The 22060-nt window shown below is 45.8% G+C and overlaps 1 protein-coding gene across 2 annotated transcripts in view; it reads right to left on the bottom strand.

Moving 5' to 3' along the window:
- Positions 1-761: 761 nt before the first annotated feature.
- The window catches only part of rubcn (rubicon autophagy regulator), a 473816-nt gene continuing 452517 nt past the window's right edge, over positions 762-22060 (bottom strand). The window contains exons 13-21 of one of the 2 annotated variants that reach the window (XM_080770244.1): positions 17677-17737; positions 16053-16185; positions 14343-14488; positions 13646-13710; positions 10714-10952; positions 9557-9618; positions 6059-6212; positions 5657-5750; positions 762-1406 (exon numbers count right to left, since the gene is read on the bottom strand). In XM_080770244.1, coding sequence (XP_080626370.1) covers positions 1255-1406; positions 5657-5750; positions 6059-6212; positions 9557-9618; positions 10714-10952; positions 13646-13710; positions 14343-14488; positions 16053-16185; positions 17677-17737 — 1106 coding nt within the window. In that variant the 3' untranslated portion in view covers positions 762-1254. Of the gene's footprint in view, positions 1407-5656; positions 5751-6058; positions 6213-9556; positions 9619-10194; positions 10288-10713; positions 10953-13645; positions 13711-14342; positions 14489-16052; positions 16186-17676; positions 17738-22060 lie in introns of those variants that run through there. The other variant, XM_080770245.1, reaches the window with a different exon arrangement.

Genomic DNA, 22060 nt, shown 5'->3' with positions numbered 1-22060 from the left:
ACAGGGATCCCCGTTACTGAATGAACTCTCCATACTTCTATCTATAAAGTAGTTCAAAGTAGTTCACCCAACAAATAACTACTTATTTTCTATCAATTACAATATATACACTATATGCTCCGTATGTAGCCGTGAATTGACGCAGTTTTTTTTTTGTTATCGTCTCATGCCTATATAAACCAATAATTTGATGACCGGCGGAGTCTCTAACCGAGTCCCCGATTGACCTATATGAACCCGGCCATCAAATTATTGGCTTAGGTAAGCAAAGCATGAATGCAAGGCCTTGTGAGTTGTTATATTAGTCAGTTGACAAGTCATTTTTGGGGGGCAAACTACTGCTTTCTTTAACCTTTTAACCCCCCCCCCCCCCTCTAACCTACCTTTAACCCCTCCCATCTGCCCCAAAACAAACATCCTAATTCTGGGAGGAACAGATGTATGGGTGGGGTGGGGGTAGGTGGTGGGGGGTCAGTCACTACAATCATTGTCGTGTTGTGCTTCTCTTCATTGCAGGCGGCCTCCTCCTCCTCTTCTGCTCACTAGCTCCTCCTCTTCATCTTCTGCTCACTAGCTCCTCCTCCTCTGCTCACTAGCTCCTCCTCTTCATCTTCTGCTCACTAGCTCCTCCTCTTCTGCTCACTAGCTCATCCTCTTCTGCTCACTAGCTGCTCCTCCTCCTCCTCCTCTGCTCACTAGCTCCTCCTCCTCTTCCTCTGCTCACTAGCTCCTCCTCTGCTCACTAGCTCCTCCTCCTCCCCTCTAGGCCTGTCACAATTATTACTTAATGGCCTAAATTGCGATTATTTGGGATGGTCGCGATTGTTTTGTCACAATCGTTTCCGCGTTCAAAACATTTCCATACGTACAAAAAAAATGAAATAGCAGATTTATTTTTACAAGATCTATTTTAAAGTATAAAATTAATATAAATATGTCAGTAATTTCTCTGTAAATTTCAGTTATTCGTCATATCTGCCCTGTGCATTTTTTCGGATTAAGAGGCAAACAAATTCACATGTTCCAATGTTCAAAGCAAAAAAAAAAAAAAAAAAAAAAAGCAAATTAAATCGCAATTATTTGTGCGACAATTAATCATACTTAGTCAACTTAAAATAATATAAGTATAATCGTGACAAGCCCTCTTTGCCAGCTGATCCTCCTCTCTCCTCGCTAGTTCCTCCTCTCTCCTCGCTAGCTCCTCCTCACTAGCTCCTCGCTATCTCCTCGCTAGCTGCTCCTCCTCTCTCCTCGTTAGCTGCTCCCGCCTCCCTCGTCCGCCTCCATGTCTTCCAGCTCCTCCATGTTCTTGCGTGCCATCCTCTCCCGCCGCTCCGCCAGCCGCTGGCATCGAGGACAGTCCTTACCCGCGCGGAAGCAGGCGCGATGGTAGCAGGCGTGACACTCTGGAGGGAGGGGGGTGGCAAACAAAACACAAACATGACCATCAGTGGAAAATTAGAGACAATGTTTATAATTTTGTTGCCGTCGGGTCAGGAGAACCTGGTACGTCCAAAACCATTCATTTTTTTAATGAGTATTTCTAAAACTAGTTAAAATAGAGAAAGTAGCCAATCTACAAGCTCGCAGTGCGTTGTGAGCTTTTGTACATCGGCTATTTTGTATTTCTTTTTTGACAAAGTAAGAAGACAAAAAAAAATAAGAAATCAAAAACAAAAAGTGAAGAAAGGAGAATTATATCAGTTAAGAGTCAATAGTTAGGGAGTACCACTTGTACTCAGTAAAAACAAAAACACATAAGTCTATTTTTTTCCATGACTTGACATTATGTGACCAAACAGACCATATATTCCTGAACTACAGTATGAAAGCGTAATTGGATGCTCTGGGTCAATGACAGTCCCCTTTCAGGACAGTTGACTTCAGTCAGGCCCTCACGCCCTCAGGCTAAACAAACCCAATGACGGCACACCGGGAGGGGAAAGAAACCGGTCTGACCGGCGACGTGAAACCAGGTCGTTAACAATGAGAAGAGACTAGGCGTGATGAACGATGATGTCACAACAAGGGGCATCCAATCACAACAAAGGATCGGGGAGGGGGTAGAGTTGCGAGAGGGAGATAAAAGGAGAAGCCTGTTGAGGTGGAGAGGCAGAGGAGGAGGAGGACGGGCAGGTGGAGAGACCTTCGCGAGAAAGAGGAGCGGTGCCCCACCCGAAAAAGCCAGTACAAACTCGCAACTTTCTTAGTGAAACCACTTTGTTTAAACTCTGGTATTCATTCATAGACTCGGGTAATCTTTAACCTTGCGTAAATGTCTATTGTCTCCATTATTGTAGACAAACGTAGGTTAAAATGGCATGACAAATGAAATGGCAACATAAATTCAAATTGTGTTTATTTCACAAGAGGGATGAAGCTCAACAAACAAAGCAAAAAGTATATAAAAACAACTTAATAAATACATTCATTGTCCGAGACAAAAAAAAGACAGCCATACAACAATCTTACTTCATTTAAAATCCTATAAACAAATACAAAATTAAAACACGCACACAAAAACGAATTCTATTCAGGCAGCATAACAAGTACATTCACATGTCCAAATCGAAATTCATGACCAGAGCGAACATTAAACTGCTTCAGTAACTAATGAGAACCGTGTCCTCGTTTGATATCTCTGGCATGATCAGACATCACATGACCATAGAAATATGACCTCCGCTAGATAATATCCAGATCTCAAGGACATACCCAGGACCAACACAAAGGCAGAGTGCCACATCGACCCAAATGCCTAAAACTTTTAGGCTTTTTTTTTCTTTTTTTTTCCTATTTTGGAAAAGAAAACACATTTCAAAATAGTGAAAATAGCCGCTCTACATCGTCAGATTGTGAGCTTGTTGGATCAGCTATTTGAACTATGTTTAAATGTTATTCAAAAGAAGAAAAAACATGCCAAAAAAAGGGGTAAAGCCGGTGAGTGTGGCAGAGAAACAGGCCCACAAAGCCTTAGCTGCCGACGCTGTCACACAATCAGTCGCTGAGTTTTACGAGCACATAATTATGCAAAACCGTGTAAAACATGCCCGTCACCAACAAACAGCCAAAAACAAAATAGCACAAAGGCCATTCACCACTTGTGCAACTCTACCACCAACAGAAACAAGCAGGGAACAAAAAAAAACACCCATCACACCCACGTCAGTGCCAAGAATTCAGTTCCCGGCAAAAGGAAGAGAATGAGAGAGAGGGAGAGAGAGAGAGAGAGAGAGAGAGAGAGAGAGAGAGAGAGAGAGAGAGAGAGAGAGAGAGAGAGGAGAGAGAGAGAGAGAGAGAGAGAGCCGACAACAAGGTCACAAAAACTAGTGCAAACGACAAGATGAAAAGAGGACATGCGAAGACATGAGCACACAATGAAGTGCACAATGTCTACAAACATAACTCTGATGTGCTTTATAAACCCGTGTAACACAGAGCTGAATGGAACCACTGTGGGATTTAACGGGCAGTGTAAAAAAACCGAGCTGTTCAGACGTGACAGTGGAAACCGTGTTTACAAAATGCGTCGTTATCCGACACCCGCGCGCACACACACACACACACCCTCTGTTAACGACAGGGGGCCGTGTTCCATTATGTTTGAACATCAACATGCACTCTACATTTGCATCCTAGCATTTCCGTTCCTTTCCAAAACGCATCACAATGAGGAGGAGCAGGAAAAGGGTGCGTTTACAGTACAATCGTCTTGCTCAAGGGCGCTGGACAGAAAGGAGGGTACATGGGACTTTCCCCTACAGATGAATTACCTTTCTTATAACCACCGCACTCTGACTTCTGGTGTGCTATATCCTCTTAGGTCAACATCAAAGGTACTGCGTCACACACAGTGCCATGAGTGAGTTTTAACAGAAACAGTTATTTTCTACATTAAAATGACAATAGGCACTTGAAGGCTGGATAGCTGAAACGTTTCTCATTTAATGTGGACAATAAAAAGAGTTAAAACTACACTCTTGCCACTGTGTGCGACCCAGTAACATTCCTCTACAGGTCACTACTCACTAGGAATTCACCCAGTTTCTAATAATAACATTCAACTAGACTCAAACTTTTGCATTTCAAGGACCCTCCTTAATTCCTTCAGGGGGTTCTAAATAGACCCTTAGAAGTGTGTAACTCTGACAGTGTACAAATGGAACCAAATGGAGCTGTTAGTGACCCATTAGGGACCTGTTAGGGTCCATTTGGTTCCATTTGTACACTGTCAGAGTTACACAATGCTAAGGGTCAATTTAGAACCCCCTCAAGGAACCCTTGGCCCCACTTTGAGCACCACTAATCTAGACGAGGAACAACTCTCTCTCTCCGCCTAACCTTCCGTTTGTCACATGCTTCTATCCACAGGGGCATGGCTAATATTTAAGAACTGTACAGTCTCTTTGGCACTGGTCTTGAGCATCCCCGGTCACCGAACCTCATCTTTCTCACTGCGTCCCGTCTCCTCCGTTCCCGTCAGCGTCTACGTCCACCCCGTCCTCTTCCGTCCTCTCCCCTCCCGTTTCTGCCCCGTGCGCTTTCGCAGCCTTCCTGCCTCGGCTCACTCTCCTGGCCTTGCGCAGTCTGCGGTGCCTCCAGCTGCTCTGCGCTTCCGTCTCGTCCCAACCTGCCCTGCCTCCCCCCTCGGCGCTCGCTTCGCTTTCCCTCGCCCCGCTCTCGTCGCTGCCCTTCGTGGCCCCGCCGCCTCTGGAGAACATGTCGCTCAGTCGGGGAACCTTACGCGAAGTGACGCCCGCGAACCGCCCCGCTTTGACCGTGGCGGTTTCGGCCTCGCTCTCGTTCCTCTCCCCCTCGCCTCCGCCCGCCCCCTCGTCTCTCCGTTCTACCGGCGCCGCCGCCGCCGCCTCGCCCCCGCTTTCCTTTCTCTCCCACTCCGCCCGTCCCCTCTCGTCGTCGCCGCCCGCTCTCGCGGCACCTTCGACCTCCGACCCCTCCCCCTTGGAGAGACTCTTGGCCAGCCTGCCGATCCCCGGTAGCTTCCATCGCCCCCCTCTCCTCCCCTCCTCCTTACCCGCTAGGCCGCGTTCGTTCAAACTGTCCGCGCTGCCTCGCGACTCGCTGTCGCTGGTCGAGCGGCGCGTGGCCCGCCGCGCCCCCCCGCCCAGCCGGAAGAGCTTCAGCACGTTGCCCTTCACCGTCTGCGGCCGTTCGTCCCCGCTCGCGGTCACGTCGGACACCTCGTCACTCTCGTCCTTCCCCGTGTCCCGCTCTGAAGCTTTTTCCCTCGCTTCCGACGCTCCTACGCCCTCCCCTGCGTCGAACCCTCCCGCGACCACCTCCTCCTCTTCCTCTTCCTCCTCCTCCTCGTCCCTTCCCCTACCCCTGGACAGAGCCTTGGCCAGTCGGCCAGACTTCAGAGCCGTAAACGTGAACCTCCGTTGCGTTGTTCCCTCCCCACCGGTGTCGCCCGACCCCTCTCCTCCCTCCTCCTCCTCCTCCTCCCTCCTCACGCCACCGCTCCCTTCCTCTTGGCCCTTGTCTGCCCGCTCCTCCCCTCCCTCTCCCTCCCTCCTGTCCTGGGAGAGGGCCCTGGCCAGCCTGCGAGGCCTGGGGAACTTCCAGTCCCTCCAGGAGGCGGGGAGGAGGGAGGGTCCTCCGCGGCCCCCGCGGACCACCAGGAGTGAGGGCTCACCTTCGCAGCGCAGGCACTTGTTGAGCTCGAAGGGGAAGATGATGTCTTTGCCGTTGCCGCAGAACTCGCACACAAAGCCCTTGGCCTGGCACAGCTGGGGAGTTGGAGAGGTACGGTAGGAGACAGAAAAGCAACGGTTCAGTTCCCACTCGTTCACATTCTCACATTCACACATTTGTTTTTTTCCGTCCATGTTACTTATGTTGATCAAGAACAAAAATATAGGTATAGACTGAAGCGTAAGCTTATTATTTCTACCCTTTAAAAGAATAATGTAACACCTTTCCATAAAGACAACACAATGTTAAAAAAACATGTTAACTTGTAAGTTAACTCACACACACACACACATGTGCAAATACAAAAAATAAATAAACAATAAGAAAGAAAAAAAAAACTTACCACACAGCTAGCTACATGCGTGGAACCCAGTTTGTGCAGCTCTTTCAACCGGGGGGCCAGTTCCCCGTTGCGCACGGCAGCGAGGTCCTTCATGGAGAACAGGTGCAGGTCCTCGGTCAGGTGACCTGGCACGGTGTCAAACTGCTCCAGCACCCTGAGGACACAGTGCTGCTTTAGAACTAAAATAAATCATATTTGGACTGGGGAACGCCTCAAATAATCATATTTGGACTGTGGAACCCCTCAAATAATCATATTTGGACTGTGGAACCCTTCAAATAATCATATTTGGACTGTGGAACCCCTCAAATAATCATATTTGGACTGTGGAACCCCTCAAATAATCATATTTGGACTGTGGAACCCTTCAAATAATCATATTTGGACTGTGGAACCCCTCAAATAATCATATTTGGACTGTGGAACCCTTCAAATAACCATATTTGGACTGTGGAACCCCTCAAATAATCATATTTGGACTGGGGAACCCCTCAAATAATCATATTTGAACTGGGGAACCCCTCAAATAATCATATTTGAACTGGGGAACCCCTCAGAAAATCATATTTGGACTGAGGAACCCCTCAAATAATCATATTTGAACTGGGGAACCCCTCAGAAAATCATATTTGAACTGTGGAACCCCTCAAATAATAATATTTGGACTGTGGAACGCCTCAAATAATCATATTTGGACTGGGGAACCCCTCAGAAAATCATATTTGGACTGGGGAACCCCTCAAATAATCATATTTGAACTGGGGAACCCCTCAGAAAATCATATTTGGACTGTGGAACCCTTCAAATAATCATATTTGGACTGGGGAACCCCTCAAATAATCATATTTGAACTGGGGAACCCCTCAGAAAATCATATTTGGACTGAGGAACCCCTCAGAAAATCATATTTGGACTGTGGAACCCTTCAAATAATCATATTTGGACTGGGGAACCCCTCAAATAATCATATTTGGACTGAGGAACCCCTCAAATAATCATATTTGGACTGTGGAACCCCTCAAATAATCATATTTGGACTGTGGAACGCCTCAAATAATCATATTTGAACTGTGGAACCCTTCAAATAATCATATTTGGACTGAGGAACCCCTCAAATAATCATATTTGGACTGGGGAACCCCTCAAATAATCATATTTGAACTGTGGAACCCTTCAAATAATCATATTTGGACTGTGGAACGCCTCAAATAATCATATTTGGACTGTGGAACGCCTCAAATAATCATATTTGGACTGAGGAACCCCTCAAATAATCATATTTGGACTGGGGAACCCCTCAAATAATCATATTTGAACTGGGGAACCCCTCAAATAATCATATTTGGACTGGGGAACCCCTCAAATAATCATATTTGAACTGGGGAACCCCTCAAATAATCATATTTGGACTGGGGAACCCCTCAAATAATCATATTTGGACTGGGGAACCCCTCAAATAATCATATTTGGACTGGGGAACCCCTCAAATAATCATATTTGAACTGTGGAACCCTTCAAATAATCATATTTGGACTGTGGAACGCCTCAAATAATCATATTTGGACTGGGGAACCCCTCAAATAATCATATTTGGACTGGGGAACCCCTCAAATAATCATATTTGAACTGGGGAACCCCTCAAATAATCATATTTGGACTGAGGAACCTCTCAAATATTCATATTTGGACTGGGGAACCCCTCAGAAAAACATATTTGGACTGGGGAACCCCTCAAATAATCATATTTGGATTGGGGAACCCCTCAAATAATCATATTTGAACTGTGGAACCCTTCAAATAATCATATTTGGACTGTGGAACGCCTCAAATAATCATATTTGGACTGGGGAACCCCTCCAATAATCATATTTGGACTGGGGAACCCCTCAAATAATCATATTTGAACTGGGGAACCCCCCCAAATAATCATATTTGGACTAGGGAACCCCCAAAATAATCATATTTGGACTAGGGAACGCCCAAAATAATAATATTAGGACTAGGGACCCCCCCACCCGAACAAGCAATTGGAATTGTAGGCGTTGAGGCATTACATTTAGTTCGACTCGGTTCCACTGACTACAAGCTCACAACACATCGCCGTGCGAGGCGTCGTGAGCTTGTAGATCGGCTATTTTCACAATGTACGCCTCTTTCTTACTTAATATCCGACCTCAAAGGGAGACATTACCAAACAATAGAGGCCACAGCAAGTTCACACCAGTAAACACCATTCATTGATTGAGTCACCGGCATACCACTGGTTACATAAACCCTGCGGTGCATGCACAGTAGGGTTGGGTGACGATACGAATACATCGTCAATCGCGAATATACGAATCCAATCGCCGAATATTTCTATTAGGCGATTTTTCGGGACGATTTTTTACCTGTAAAGTGTGAGCAACATGTGAATCAATTTGGGCCAGGAAAGTAGTAACAGCGGCCGGGTGGAAATCTCCTCCTCCCGTTATAATAATGGTATGGTCCGTCCCCGCAGCCGTGATGCCGAGGGAGCCGAGCCGAGGAAGGCTACTGTACTGTAGCCTACATGTTGTTTACGCTCCGGAGTCCAGACCCATGCAGTTTAATAATATACAGTCACAACAGAATGCACACTGCTGTCTCTTGTCTCATCACAATCCCAATGCGCCACCCGTGAAGTCGGGGGGGGGGAAATAAAAAACAGGCTGGTAGTGTTAGTAATGTATAGATGAAGTTCAGTGTGTTGAATAAGTAGCTACACGCTAGCTTAGCTCTTAGCTTAGCGTGTAGCTACTGATTCAACACACTGAACTTCATCTCCGCCTGTAATCCAAGTTATTTTTTTATTGACAACGTGAACGAACCCCGACACCAGCGCTGCAAAAATAGACTGATCTACAAGCTCTCAACGCATAGCGAACGGTGCTGCAGAAACAGGCAGGACGCGATGCCTTGAGAGCCTGTGGTCTGTGGATCAGCAGCAGCATGTGGGCACCCCTCTGAGTGAGCCTCCGACGCCGCCGGTGCGCGGAGGCAAGACTTCTCCAGGAGAAGTTACTGGGGCAGGCAGGCTACATGTTGCTGCCTGCGACAAATAACACTGTCACCAGCCAGTGGTTGTGATGTTAGCTTAGCTTGCAGCTGCTTGTCTGTTCCAACTTCACTTCATCTAAACTTATTTCTTATTTTGTTACCCTGGCTGCGCAGTTGTGCTGCAAAAACAGACAGATCTACAAGCTCTCAACACGTAGCGAACAGAGCTGCAAAAACAGGCAGGACGCGGCGCTTTGAGAGCTTGTAGATCTGGCTTTTTTGCGACCTGCAGTGAGCTGTTCTCACTTTACTTTTATGACACGAATACATCGTCAATCGCCGATTTTCGGACAGACGATGCGCGATTTAAAAAAATTGGCATATCGCCCAACCTTAATGCACAGACGCATGCACGGTCACGCACACTTGCAGGCAGAGAGAAACGCACACAGACACATGGGCTAAAATATAGCAGCTTACTCTTTAGCCAGGCGACAGGTCTTGAACAGGTTCTTCATGTGGAAGAGCTGGACTCTCAGAACCTAAACGGCAGCGGGAAGCAATCATTGATTTAGTCCCAGCACTCATTTACCCCCAAAAACCAGGAATGATCCACGACACGACCCGAGATACACAAACTACAGTCATGTTCCGTCCTATTAATTAACCCTTGAGCTTTGGCAGCCTACTCAGGGTGCCATGGGCCTTGATTTCTTTCTTTCTTAACAGTTTGCAAAAGCTACAGTTAATACAACAACGCTAAAAGGATAACACAAAAAGCCCTGAGGTCTTGTTTCCATTGTGGTCCTGTGTATTCAGTTCATCAAGACATACAATACGAATCATCGACACTAGGAGGAGTACGAGTATATTTACGAGTACGAGTATATTTCCAGAAATAAACAGTGACAACCCAAGTAAATCAGTGATTTGTATCGTAGCTCACAGGCACAGACAGCACTGAGATTCAACCTAAACCCTACTGTAGCTCACACATGCGGCAGACGGCACTGGGCTTCAAGGGAAACGGCATGTTCCTTTGAAGGGGGAAGAGGAGTCAAGTCTCTCCGGGCCTTGTGTACAGGCCTCGACGACCGTGAGATTCAACAGCGCTGAATGGGAGATGAATGGGATACAGGGGCCATGATCCAAGTCCAGAGGGCGTACGCAACGCGTCACAAGCTCACAACACGTCTTGGTGGTCCGTCTCACTGAGGATAGAGGGTCTTAAGTGGCTGAACCGAAATAATATTGATGAATTACATTTACAATCCAAATATTTTGGAGGCAGCTTTGGGCGTCAATAATTAGCTTTACAATGGTTCATTCATTCATACATTGGGTGGTGAAGCGGCGAACAGTCGACGCCAGCGTCCTCACTTCACACATTCACGCACCAACGGTGGCGACTCGAGCTCACACCGACCGACTCATTGGAGGCAATGTAGGGTTCAGTGTCTTGCCCGCAAGGACACTTTGACATGTAGACAGGAGTAGCCGGGATTCGAACCGCCGACCCAGGGATCATTGGACGGCCTGCTCTACCTCCTGAGCCACAGCCGCCCTTGTCAAGGCACCGGACGGCACCCGACTTTGAGAAGCTGCGTTCTAGCCGGCCCACTCACTCACTCACTCACCCTGACGCCCTCCAGGGACTTGTTCTTCTTGTACAGGCCGCTGTCGATGTCGTTGGGGTTGAACAGCGGGTCGCGGGCGATCTTGCTCAGCAGGTCGCGGGCGAAGTTGCTGACGTAGTACTTGCTGAAGTCCCACTTGCGCAGCACGCGGCCGGGCACCACCGCCTGCGCGTTCTCGTGGCAGCACTGGCAGAAGTAGCGGCCGATGTACTCGCAGTAGCGCAGTCGCTTGATGTAGTCTGTCGGGGGGGGGGGAAAGAGAAGCGTGGGGGAGAGAGAAGTAGATGTTGGTTTGCGTGGTTTGAAGCTAAAATAAAATCTCATGACTGAAACTTTTTTTCATGTTTCAGTTTCATTTTTCAGGTTTTATGTGTACAGCACATTCAGCAGCAATGTGCTGTACACAGAACATCAGGGTGTCTGTTCCAGATTATGTGGTGCATGGAAAAGCAAATCTAATCTATTTAATTGCTAGTTTGAACACTTCAATTACCGGTACTCTCTCTCTCTTATCTTGAAATAACCGATAACCCAAATATAGCAGATCTACAAGCTCGCAACGCGCAATTGTGAGCTTGTGAGATTGGCCATTTTCGGTGCACCACATGATTCCTTGGAAGACTTCTGTGGACTGCAAATGACTAAAGACTCGCTCCTCTATATAAACCTTTGAGGAAGACTCCTTAGACAGAGAGACTAAGAAAATAGTTTTTTATTTTATTTGAACATGCTCTGTGCTCAAAGAGAAAGGTGTAGTGTCACGTGTTTTTTTTTTTCTAATATATTTTTTATCCCACGAATTTGTAACCCATTTTTCACCCCTGTGTCAATCATCTACTGTGATCCTGGGCTCTACACACCCTCCGCCAACCTGGGGAGAGCAACGGACTTAACTCATGCTTCCTTCATGCTTGAGTGTCCAAGTTGCTCCTTTACACCTGACAGGGGGGAGCTTCCCTGGTTGGACGTAGCGCGTGGAAGGAACACGTTATTCCAACCAGTTCCTTTCCCCTCCATCAGGCGCCCCAGTTGGCCAGGGGGAGGCAGTTTTAGAGACCAGGATTACTGCATGTTTTTGTGAGGGTACCTACCCTATAGGGGACACGGGGAGAACATGCAAACTCCACACAGAAAGGCCCTTTCGCCAACCCCGCCTTCGGGTATGGGCACTGATGAAGCGGAGGAGGAAACACGCCGCCAGCACCCACAGTGCCCCGAGCGGGAATCGAACCCAGGACCTTCTAGCTGTGAGGCGACAGCACTACCAACTGTGCCACCGTGCCCCGTGTCACATGTTTTGGTCGTAGGACCTTCGTCAAGCCCCTTAGGGATTATTGCAGTGCATCTGTCTAAGGCAGGGGTTCCCAAATGTTTCAGGTCGATGCCAAAAAGAGGGATTAGGGGAGCACGGTGGCACAGTGGCACGGTGCTGTCGCCTCACAGCTAGAAGGTCCTGGGTTCGATTCCCGCTCGGGACGCTGTGGACGCTGGCGGTGTGTTTCCTCCTCGGCAGTGCCCATAGGGTGGGGTTGCGGCGAAAGGGCCTTTCTGTGTGGAGTTTGCATGTTCTCCGCGTGTCCCCTAGGGTAGGTATCCTCACATGTTCTCCGCGTGTCCCCTAGGGTAGGTATCCTCACATGTTCTCCGCGTGTCCCCTAGGGTAGGTATCCTCACATGTTCTCCCCGTGTCCACTAGGGTAGATAGGTACCCTCTCACATGTTCTCCCCGTGTCCCCTAGGGCAGGTATACCCTCACAAAAAAACATGCAGTAATTCTGGTCTCTAAACTGCTTCCCCCTGGCCTGATGGATGGGAAAGGAACTGGTTGGAATAACGTGTTCCTTCCACGCGCTACATCCAACTAGGGAAACTCCCCCCTGTCAGGTGTAAACTTGGACACTCGGGCATGAAGGAAGCATGAGTTCAAGTCCGTTGCTCTCCCCATGTGCCCCATATATGGGGACTAGGTTGGCGGAGGGTGTGTGTAGAGCCCAGGATCACATTAGATAATTGACACAGGGGTGAAAAATGAGTTAGACAATTGTGGGATAAAAATTTAGAAAAAGGGATTAGACGTTTTGCCCGGGACCCAAACTAGTGAATATACGAGTATATTTCTAGAAAAAAAAAAACAGTGACAACCCAAGTAAATCAGTGATTTGTATTGTTGCTTTGCTATAGCTCACAGGCACAGACAGCACTGAGATTCAACTGAACCCTAGATCACATGCAGCAGACAGCACTGAGCTTCAAGGGAAATGGCATGTTCCTTTGAAGGGAGAAGAGGAGTACAGTACAGAGGGCCTTGTACAGTACAAGCCTTAACCCATTTACACCCGACACCAGATTCTACAGAATGTCTTTCTAAATGTATCTGAAAAACCCTGGTTTCGATGTCGGCGGTTCTCAAACTATTTCACGTCAAGGACGTGGACTTTTTTTTTTCTTTTTTTCTTTTTTTGAATTTCTTAGATTTTTTTTGTCATCATTTCATATTTTTATTTCTAAAAACATATTTTGGAGTAAGAAAAAAAAACATATATACCGTAATTTCCAGACTATAAAGCGCACCTGGATATAAGCCGCACCAGCTAAATTTAGGGAAAAAAACAAATGTGTACATATACAAGCCGCACTGGGCTATAAGCCGCATAGAGGCCATAGCCGACCATAGAGATAGATTCAGAAGGTCCCCTAGTGGCCGTTAGCTGTAAAGATCCATATATATTAGCCACACCGTTGTATAGGCCGCAAGGGTTCAAAGCATGGGGAAAAAAGTAGCGGCTTATAGTCCGGAAATTACGGTAATATATATTTTTATGTAGGGAAATGTACTTGAGGGTCGCAACCCATAAAAATGTTGTCCGTGACCTACAAAACGGGTCCCGACCCACTGTTTGGGACACAGTGGCGTGGGTTAGTGGTTCTGTACCTGGGTCGATGCGCGTGCCACAGCCTGCACAGCGGTAGTTCTGTTTGGCCACCACTATCTTCCTCCTATAGGGAGAGATACGTTCATATGAAAAGGATCATTCGTTACAATAAATATGTTCTGTTTAGTAAAAACCCGGAGAGACATGGAGACTCCTGTTACTGAACAAACACTAGTATATAGCAATGAGTAATATCACAATATAGAGCACTTACACTACCGTTAAAGGGACACTTCACCCTTTTTGCAAAAAAATATATGTTAATGATGTTTAGAAGCTTTAGATCACTTTCCTGGGGGTATTTATGTGTGTAATATGTGGTTTTAGATATTTTAGATTGTAGCAGTGAGCCTGTTGTCTCTGATGTCATGGACACTGGGCTCTATTCCTTCCTGGACTACATGTTGTCTCAGTAAGACAGCTCTCCCCCCTATCCACAAGGAGGAGCAGTGCACCAAAGAATTATGGGAATTGTAGTCCAGGAAGGTAGTGAGACCAGTGTCCATGACATCAGAGACAACAGGCTCACTGCTACAATCTAAAATATCTAAAACCACATATTACACACATAAATACCCCCAGGAAAGTGTTCTAAAGCTCCTAAACGTCATTAACATATATTCTTTTGCAAAAAGGGTGAAGTGTCCCTTTAAGTGAAGTTAATTTGAATGCCAGGTACAAAAAAAAAAAACTCACTTGGGCGCGGGGTGGATGTTGAAGATGATCTGGGGCCGCGGCGGGGCCCACTCCAGGTTCCCTCTCACCCGGATCCGCAGCTTGTAGATGTCGGCGTGCTCGCCGTCGTCGGGCGAGATGGGCAGCGAGTCTGGGATGGGCAGCAGCTGCAGGTTCGAGGCACGGTGGAGAGAGATACGTTTTAGTATGTCTAGCCCATTCTGACCTGAGATCAGATTCATACGAGGTTTTCCACTGGACACACACTGGGTCTGATTAACCCATTCTGACCTGAGATCAGATTCTAAAAAATGTCAGTCGTTCTTCGATTTTTCAAAAATAGCAGACCTACAAGCTCGTAGCGCGCCACTCGGTGGCGCGCTGTGAGCTTGTAGATCTGCTATTTTTCAATAGCTAAAGCATAACATGATGCCAACACCAAAATGGGTTTCCGTTCAGAATGGGATAGTAGGCCTACACAGATGTGTTCTAGAGCGTCGCAGTCCCGTCCCCCTTTCATGACGACGCCAGGCCCAGGAAATGATTCCCAATGCATTTCAAAAGGTATATATATATTTAAAGGCGGTTACGCCGCGGACAAAGCCAACTCGAGTTGTGACAACGCATGACAACAAACGCAATATTTTGGACCAAACAAATAATTACAAAGAAGAAAAAACAACAAAAAAAAGTGTTGTAGCCTGCCGTTTTTTCCCTCTTTCTAATTATTTGTTCGGCTCCAAAAAAATGTGTTTGTTGTCATGATTTGTCACGACAAGAGTTGGCTTTGTACGAGGCTTAAAAGGTCTTTAAATAAATACTTTTGGAAATGTCTATGAGGAAAATGAACGGGGAATCATTTCCTGGGCCCTGGTAGGGGGCGGGACTGCTCTAGATTAGAGTGTACAGTAGTATTAGTATGTGTAGTACACGGATGTGTCATAGAGTAGTAGACTGTATACAGTAGTTGTATCGTAGTACAGTCGGGTGGAAACTCGCCGCGCTTCGAGCTGGGTAGATCCAGCCTGGGCACCATTTCATTTAGGGTATATATGATCCTGTCGGGAGCGGATGATATCGTTACGTCATGTTGTAGTATTGTTTTGTAGTCGACAGGAAGGAACAACGGGCGGCAACTTCCTTTTCCCTCAAACCGATTTTTTCCTCAATAAAATCTACAGGCTACGAGAGCTTTTATTGAGAAAAATCGGCCAGGGGCAGGTAAATAAAACAAGTGCTCGTTTGGGAGGGGACGTAAACCGGCTATAAACACAACACGAGACATCGGTCTAAAAACGTCTTTCACTGTTGCGACACTTAAACATATGAAAGTGTGAACCCATAGTCATAGCTACAGTATGTAGGTATTTGGCATACAAATTGGAAGCCTATAATTATTACCATGCATAATAGTTTCACCTGCTAACAATTCGCATTTTGGTTTACATGCTAATGATTCGTAGCCACTAGGATGCCTTTCGATGCATATAACATTTTCTATATTACTCTTAAGTATATATATATGTTTTTATTAAATAATTGAGAAAGTAATCAATAGAATGTTTATGTGCATGCAGGGGAAAGGGAGACATGTTTATGTGCGTGCCGTGCAGGTGAAAGAGAGAAAGTGTGTGTGTGTGTGTGTGTGTGTGTGTGTGTGTGTGTGTGTGCACGTGTGTGTGTGTGTGTGTGTGTGTGTGTGCACGTGTGTGTGTGTGTGCGTGCATGCACCTTTTGTGGAGCGTCGTGCTCTGGGACCAGCCAGTCGAGCTCCGAGGCAGCGGGGAGCTGCATGCCCTCAAACTGTCGGAGCAGACCCATGGCCACCGACTCTGCAGAGTTGGACTGCAGGAACGACGGAGAGCTGCACAAAACAACACAAGACTTAATTAACCAAAGATGGTAGACATTAGGGCATTCACTTCTAGTCATTTTTTACTAGTTGACTAGTTGCCTAGTTTACTAGTCGACTAGTTGTTTAACTACCTATTATGTAAAAAAATAATAATAATATATATATATTTGTTTTATTTTTTTAGGAAGAAAAAATATATTTTTTTTTGTTTTTTGGAAATAAATATTTGTACATTTAAAAACCGTGTACATTTTGAGGCCTACAAAATAAATAAAAAAATCAATCAACTAGTCAACTAGTACCAACAAGGTCGACTAGTGGATTTACTAGTCGAATAGTTGCTTAATGCCCCAGACATAGAAAGATAGATAGATGCCAATTGGAGACACTAGCGGCGCAATGGTACACAAATCCTACAAATGGTCTCCTAAGTGGGCGAAAGGAGGATCGTGTGAACGGGGTCCAGGCTTTAGTTCCGACATACTATTGATCCGAAACCTCAATCCATAACCTAACCCTAACCGCAAGCACGGGAGCAGCGCATGTCGGACCATCATCGCTTTTTCGCATCGCATGCCCCCCTGCTTCGGATCTTCATTGTGTCGGAAAAGCGTGCGCACCCCACGTGTGAACGTCCTATAATATCTTAAGTCCCGCAAGAGTGTGTTGCTGGGACAGAGAAGGGTCAAGAATAAAGTATTATATCATTATGTTTTATAGTTACAAGAAGTATTTATAATCGGCCACATGACGTCTTACGTCTACATTTAGTGCTCTAAACCAGTGGTTCCCAAACTTCTTCACGTCAAGGACCCCCAAATTGACACAAATTAGGCCGGGGACCCCCATTTGAAGATATGCCAGGGACCCCCATAATAGAAGATCTTTACGGCTCTAGCAGTGATTCTCAACCCGTTTAATTTCAAGGACCCCCCAGTTTGACATGCATATTAGTCTATACAGACCCCCATTTAATGGCATTTCTATCTCTAGAACCCCCAATATATATTGTAAAGTCAATGTTATTTTAACTCTAATGTAACCGAGTGTACAAATGGAACCAAATGGACCCTGGTTCCATTTGTACACTCTTACACAGTTACAGACCCATACGGGTCGTTCCAAACTATCATTTAGCAAGGACCCCTGGGGGGTCCTAGCCAGGACCCCACTTTGGGAACCAATGCTCTAAACAAAAAAGGTCTAAACCCATAGACTTGGCCGCCATATGACGTAATCTTCAAAAGCCACATATGGGAGGGGCTAGAGCCCATCAAAAAATCCTGGGACGATTGTGTGTCGTGTCAAGTGTGGTAGTTGTGGTATAGTATTTAGTCGAGTGACCGCACGGGGCTAAAGAATGGTGCAGAAGCAGAGTTCACGTTCACTCTTCTCGTTGAAAGATAACAAGACTGCAACCTTCTTCCCGGGCTCTCCTAAAAAAGTGCATGCTGCTGTTGACGCCGACACGGGAAGTAACCGGTGGTGGGTGATACTCACATGGACTCTGAGCTGAGGAAGGACTTGCTGCTGGAGGTAACGCTGCGTTTGATGTCAGCATCTGGAAGAGATGGGGGGGGGGGGGGGGGGGGGGGGGGGGGGCGAGGATGGTTTATATCACGTTTTTTTAATTCGCTTTGTTATCGTCTATATAGCTGCCAGTGTGAACGCAGCATGAGTGTCTCATAGCATGATGTGCTAAAAGCTTTAGCTAAGCTACCTGGGGTGCATGCGTTTGGTCGGACGTACCGGACAGTCACGAGTCCGACACCCTACCCCAAAACCCAACGCCAAACCTAACCTCACAGGAAGCCATGGGTTAGTTGTAACCTGCCACGCATGTCGGGAGCCACGGGTTAGTTTTAACCTGCCACTCGTTAGTTGAGCGACGGTGTTGTCGGACTGTAAGTATGTCTAACATACGTATGTATGCACCCCTCCTTCCCTTAGCTGTGGCTCACAGCATAAGGTGCTAAAGCTAAGCTACCTCCCCTACAGTGATGGGGGGGAAAGCACAAGAGAAAAACACAAAACAGGAAACCAACAATCTGCCATTATTAGTTTATTAATTATTACAAATTAACAGGAACCCTACGGGCAAGAAAGGCAAGACATTATAACAGCACCGTCTCTACCTACGGTTTTAGCCATAAAGCTCTGAAGTAATAACATTTTTGGAGAAAAAAAAAGGCATTCGAAAAATACACACGTGGCAGATGTGGAACAAGCTTCTACATGACCTAACCTAATGTATCGTCTCTGTCTCACATCCAAAACTATTAATTGTCAGCATTCAAATTCAAAAGCAAGAGTATAGCAGATCTACAAGCTCAAAACGTGTCCCGCCGCGCTGCATTTCCGAGCTTGCAGATCTGCTACTTTTGATGCTTTCGTGCGACGCTGCAGTTAGCATGACGACAGTGTGATGATAACAGATTGAATATGTCGGGGCAGAGGTTACGATACCATGTGTGATTAGTCCCATCCCCACAGACGTTTTGGAAGGGGTTTCGGCTAGGCCTGTCAAAAAAAATCGATTCGAGTTAGAATCGCGATTCTAATGCCGTCCGATTCAGAATCGAATTGAATTGAATTGCACAAATGTACCTGTGCATGCAATGCATTATGGCCTGGGTTTCTGCATAGTGCATTTACTACCAGCTAAGCTAAGCCTGCCAATTGTATTTATTTTACACCTGTTTTAATATTAATGTATTGTTCTGGTATTGAGTGAGAAGAGATTTTGTAACTTTTGTACTGGTTCAAATTTGTGCAAGCTAATTAATGAGACATGTTCTGACTCTTGGATTTAACCTTTGTGTGTTTAAATCATTCAGTTGATAAAACCTTTACAATTATACAAGCTTTTTACTAAATGTACTCTGCTTTCATGCCAGAAGACTGGAGTAGATCATGCTAAAATTCTATTTAATTCGGCGACCTTGAGTGCCGTGAAAGGCGCCTTATAAATCAAATGTATTATTATTATTATTAATTGTTTTTAATAAAAATAAAAAAAAACTGCTTTAGAATCGAAAAAAAAAATTGAATCGAGAATCGGAAAAATCGAAAAGATCGTTTTTGAATCGAATCGTCACCCCAAGAATCGGAATCGAATCGTGGGACACCTAAAGATTCGCAGCCCTAGTTTCGGCAAGAGATCAACATTCCTCCCTGCCGTTTGCTCACACGTGCAGGCTGAGAGCAAAGCCCTTTGGGCAGCCCCTCGGAGTAATGTTGCAAGAAGACCATGTGGGGAAAACGCTCCCGATACATAAATTAAGCCGAGATTCCGACAAGTGTGCCGTTTGTTCCTGCGTCAGAACAACATCTGGCCAACTTGAGCGCGGATGATCGGGTGATAAATCCCGATTAGACACGCTTATATTAGATTCTAATAAGACCGACTGCTCACAACAAGACTGACTGTTGTTTGGACTGCAATAGGATCGTTCGATGGAAGCTGTCCGTTGTGAATGTCCGGTCGCACGCGTGACATCTGATGCCTTGAAGTCAAGTGTTATCGTCTCTGTCGGGTGGAAACCTCATATCTGAAACACTGTTACTTAGTTTACAGGATTCAAAATAAATTAAAAAACATCACACCTGTGTGAACTGAGTGGTGCAACTCCCCTCTCTCTCCCCCTCCTCTCTCTCTCTCTCTCTCTCTCTCTCATTAGCAGGCAACAGTGCAGCACTGTCTCTCTCTGTTTCTGGCACAACAGCGCCCCTACTGGTACTCGGATAATACTGGTGCTCATTAACGTCACATAGGTTAACGTCACATAGGCGGTCAACAGGGACACGGACATTGCTGTTCCTTGGAGTGGTTGCACCACTCAAAAAAAAGCAAAAGTAGCAGACCTACAAGCGCACAATGCAGCGCAAATCAAGTAGGGTATTAATGTATTGAAGAAAGAAAAAAAAAATGGAGATAAGAGGTTTCTGCCCGACAGCAATGATATGCAATATTAATAGAGTCATAGCCATAGTGCAGAGTTGAAGGGGAAACAAAGTGAATACACAGTGCCGGCTATAGCATTAGAGCTGGTTAGCGCCGTCTTGTCATGTCATTCAGTTCAGTTCCTTTCCCCCCCCCCCCCCAACTAATATCGAACCAGTTTAGAGTGTTTTCACTGAAAATGAATAATGAAGTTGGTTTCGAACTGGAACCATAAAAAAACGACCACCGGTTAAAACTATGACTGAAAATGTTCGGTGACTACCTTTTGTTCTCTGACGAAAACTGGAAAAAAAACTAAGCCATGACGACTAAAACTAACTAGACTAAAATGTCTGGGAGGGACTAGTGGACAAGATATCGAGTAGAACTAATTGTCAGTTTGGTTGAGCTCGGGTTTTGCGCTCTGAATATAACAGATCTATAACAGCGCGCCGCGTTATGAGCTTGTCGATTGGCTATTTCCAGCATGCAACCAAGTGTAAAATCAGGCATTACGACTCCATCAAAGCCCGCCGGAAAATATATCTTAGTCGACTCTAAACTGACAATTCGTCGCAGATTCACAGTCGGTGCAAGCGAGATGGCTGTGCGAGGGAGCGTACATGGAACTTACGAGGGTGGAACTGTAGATTAAGGGTGTGACTAAATCCTACAGGAGCGGTCACAGAATGTCACGCCCGCCACCGTTCTCTTCCTTTGTCTCCCTGAAGCGGCACGTGCGCACACACACACACGCGCACGCACATACGCACATTAGTCTTGATAATATCTATATGCTTCAGTGCCAAGCAACCAGCGAGCAACACAAGCAGCTTGCCGCCAAGCGAGCACCATAAAGTCAGCTTGAGGCCATGGTTATGTGTTAGTAGCATGAGTCCAAACTTTTACCCTTCTGCTTTCAAGCACAATGCTGCAGCCAGGTACCTGAGAAGAGGGAGGCGAGTGACAAGGACAGACCACTCTGTGGCGCCGCCAACAGAGACTGGCCCTCACTGCCATCTGACACAGAGACCCCCCAAAAGCACCACATTTATATGGTCTATGGGGCATGACCCAAAACAGACATTTGATGTCTTCTCGGGACACAGACTAGCGGAAATAGCATATCTACAAGCTCACAATGCATGCACTTCCGCTCGATCATGATTGGAGGAAGGCCCCTCTCATCCTGATTGGATGAAGGCTGGCTAACCCTAGCCAAAAACGAAACCTACGTTTTGTTTTTTACCCCAGGGGTTCACTGGGGACAGGGAGGAACTCCTTATAATATGGTCAGCACACTCTATAGTAGGGAGGATTAGCAACAAAAATAAATAATAATTAAATGAAATCACTGAATATACCTTTAATGAACTGAAACATGCTCAACACAAGTTCAGAATAATTTAGAAGGTGCTGAATCCACAAAACATATGATGAAATAAATGAGTAAAAAGTCCAGTACAGCACTATATTTACAAAAATATAGGGGAAAATGTTCGTCAACTCCTTTTTTTCACTGACAAAAACAACATCAAAACGGAATAAAAAATAAGTTATGAAGACTGAAACTAAGAATAAATATATTGGCAATTTCATCACCAAATGAAAACTAGACTAAAATGTTAGGGAGGGACGAGTGTGGAAGAGATCCAGTAGAAGTAAAAGACAAGTAATTTTATGGTTGGTTGCGCTCGGGTGTTGTGCTCTGAAAACACGTCACAAAGTGACGTGTTGTAAGCTTGTAGATCTGCAATTTCTGAATTTTTTTTTGAAAATGTACGGGCATTGTTGATTATGCAAAAACAATTGCGACTTTCTCAAATAATTGTGATTCGGCGGTTACGTAACATCTGTGACAGGCCTATATCCACACTGCGTGAGCGCTATATATGTGCATGACATCCAAAGAAAAACACAACCCATTAGCATGGTGGCAAT

The sequence above is a fragment of the Protomyctophum bolini genome (genome assembly GCF_963924005.1).
Source record: "Protomyctophum bolini genome assembly, chromosome: 8".
Classification (NCBI taxonomy): Eukaryota; Metazoa; Chordata; class Actinopteri; order Myctophiformes; family Myctophidae; genus Protomyctophum; species Protomyctophum bolini.
Note: the sequence above shows the minus strand (reverse complement) of the source record. Positions and strands in the feature narration are given on the sequence as shown.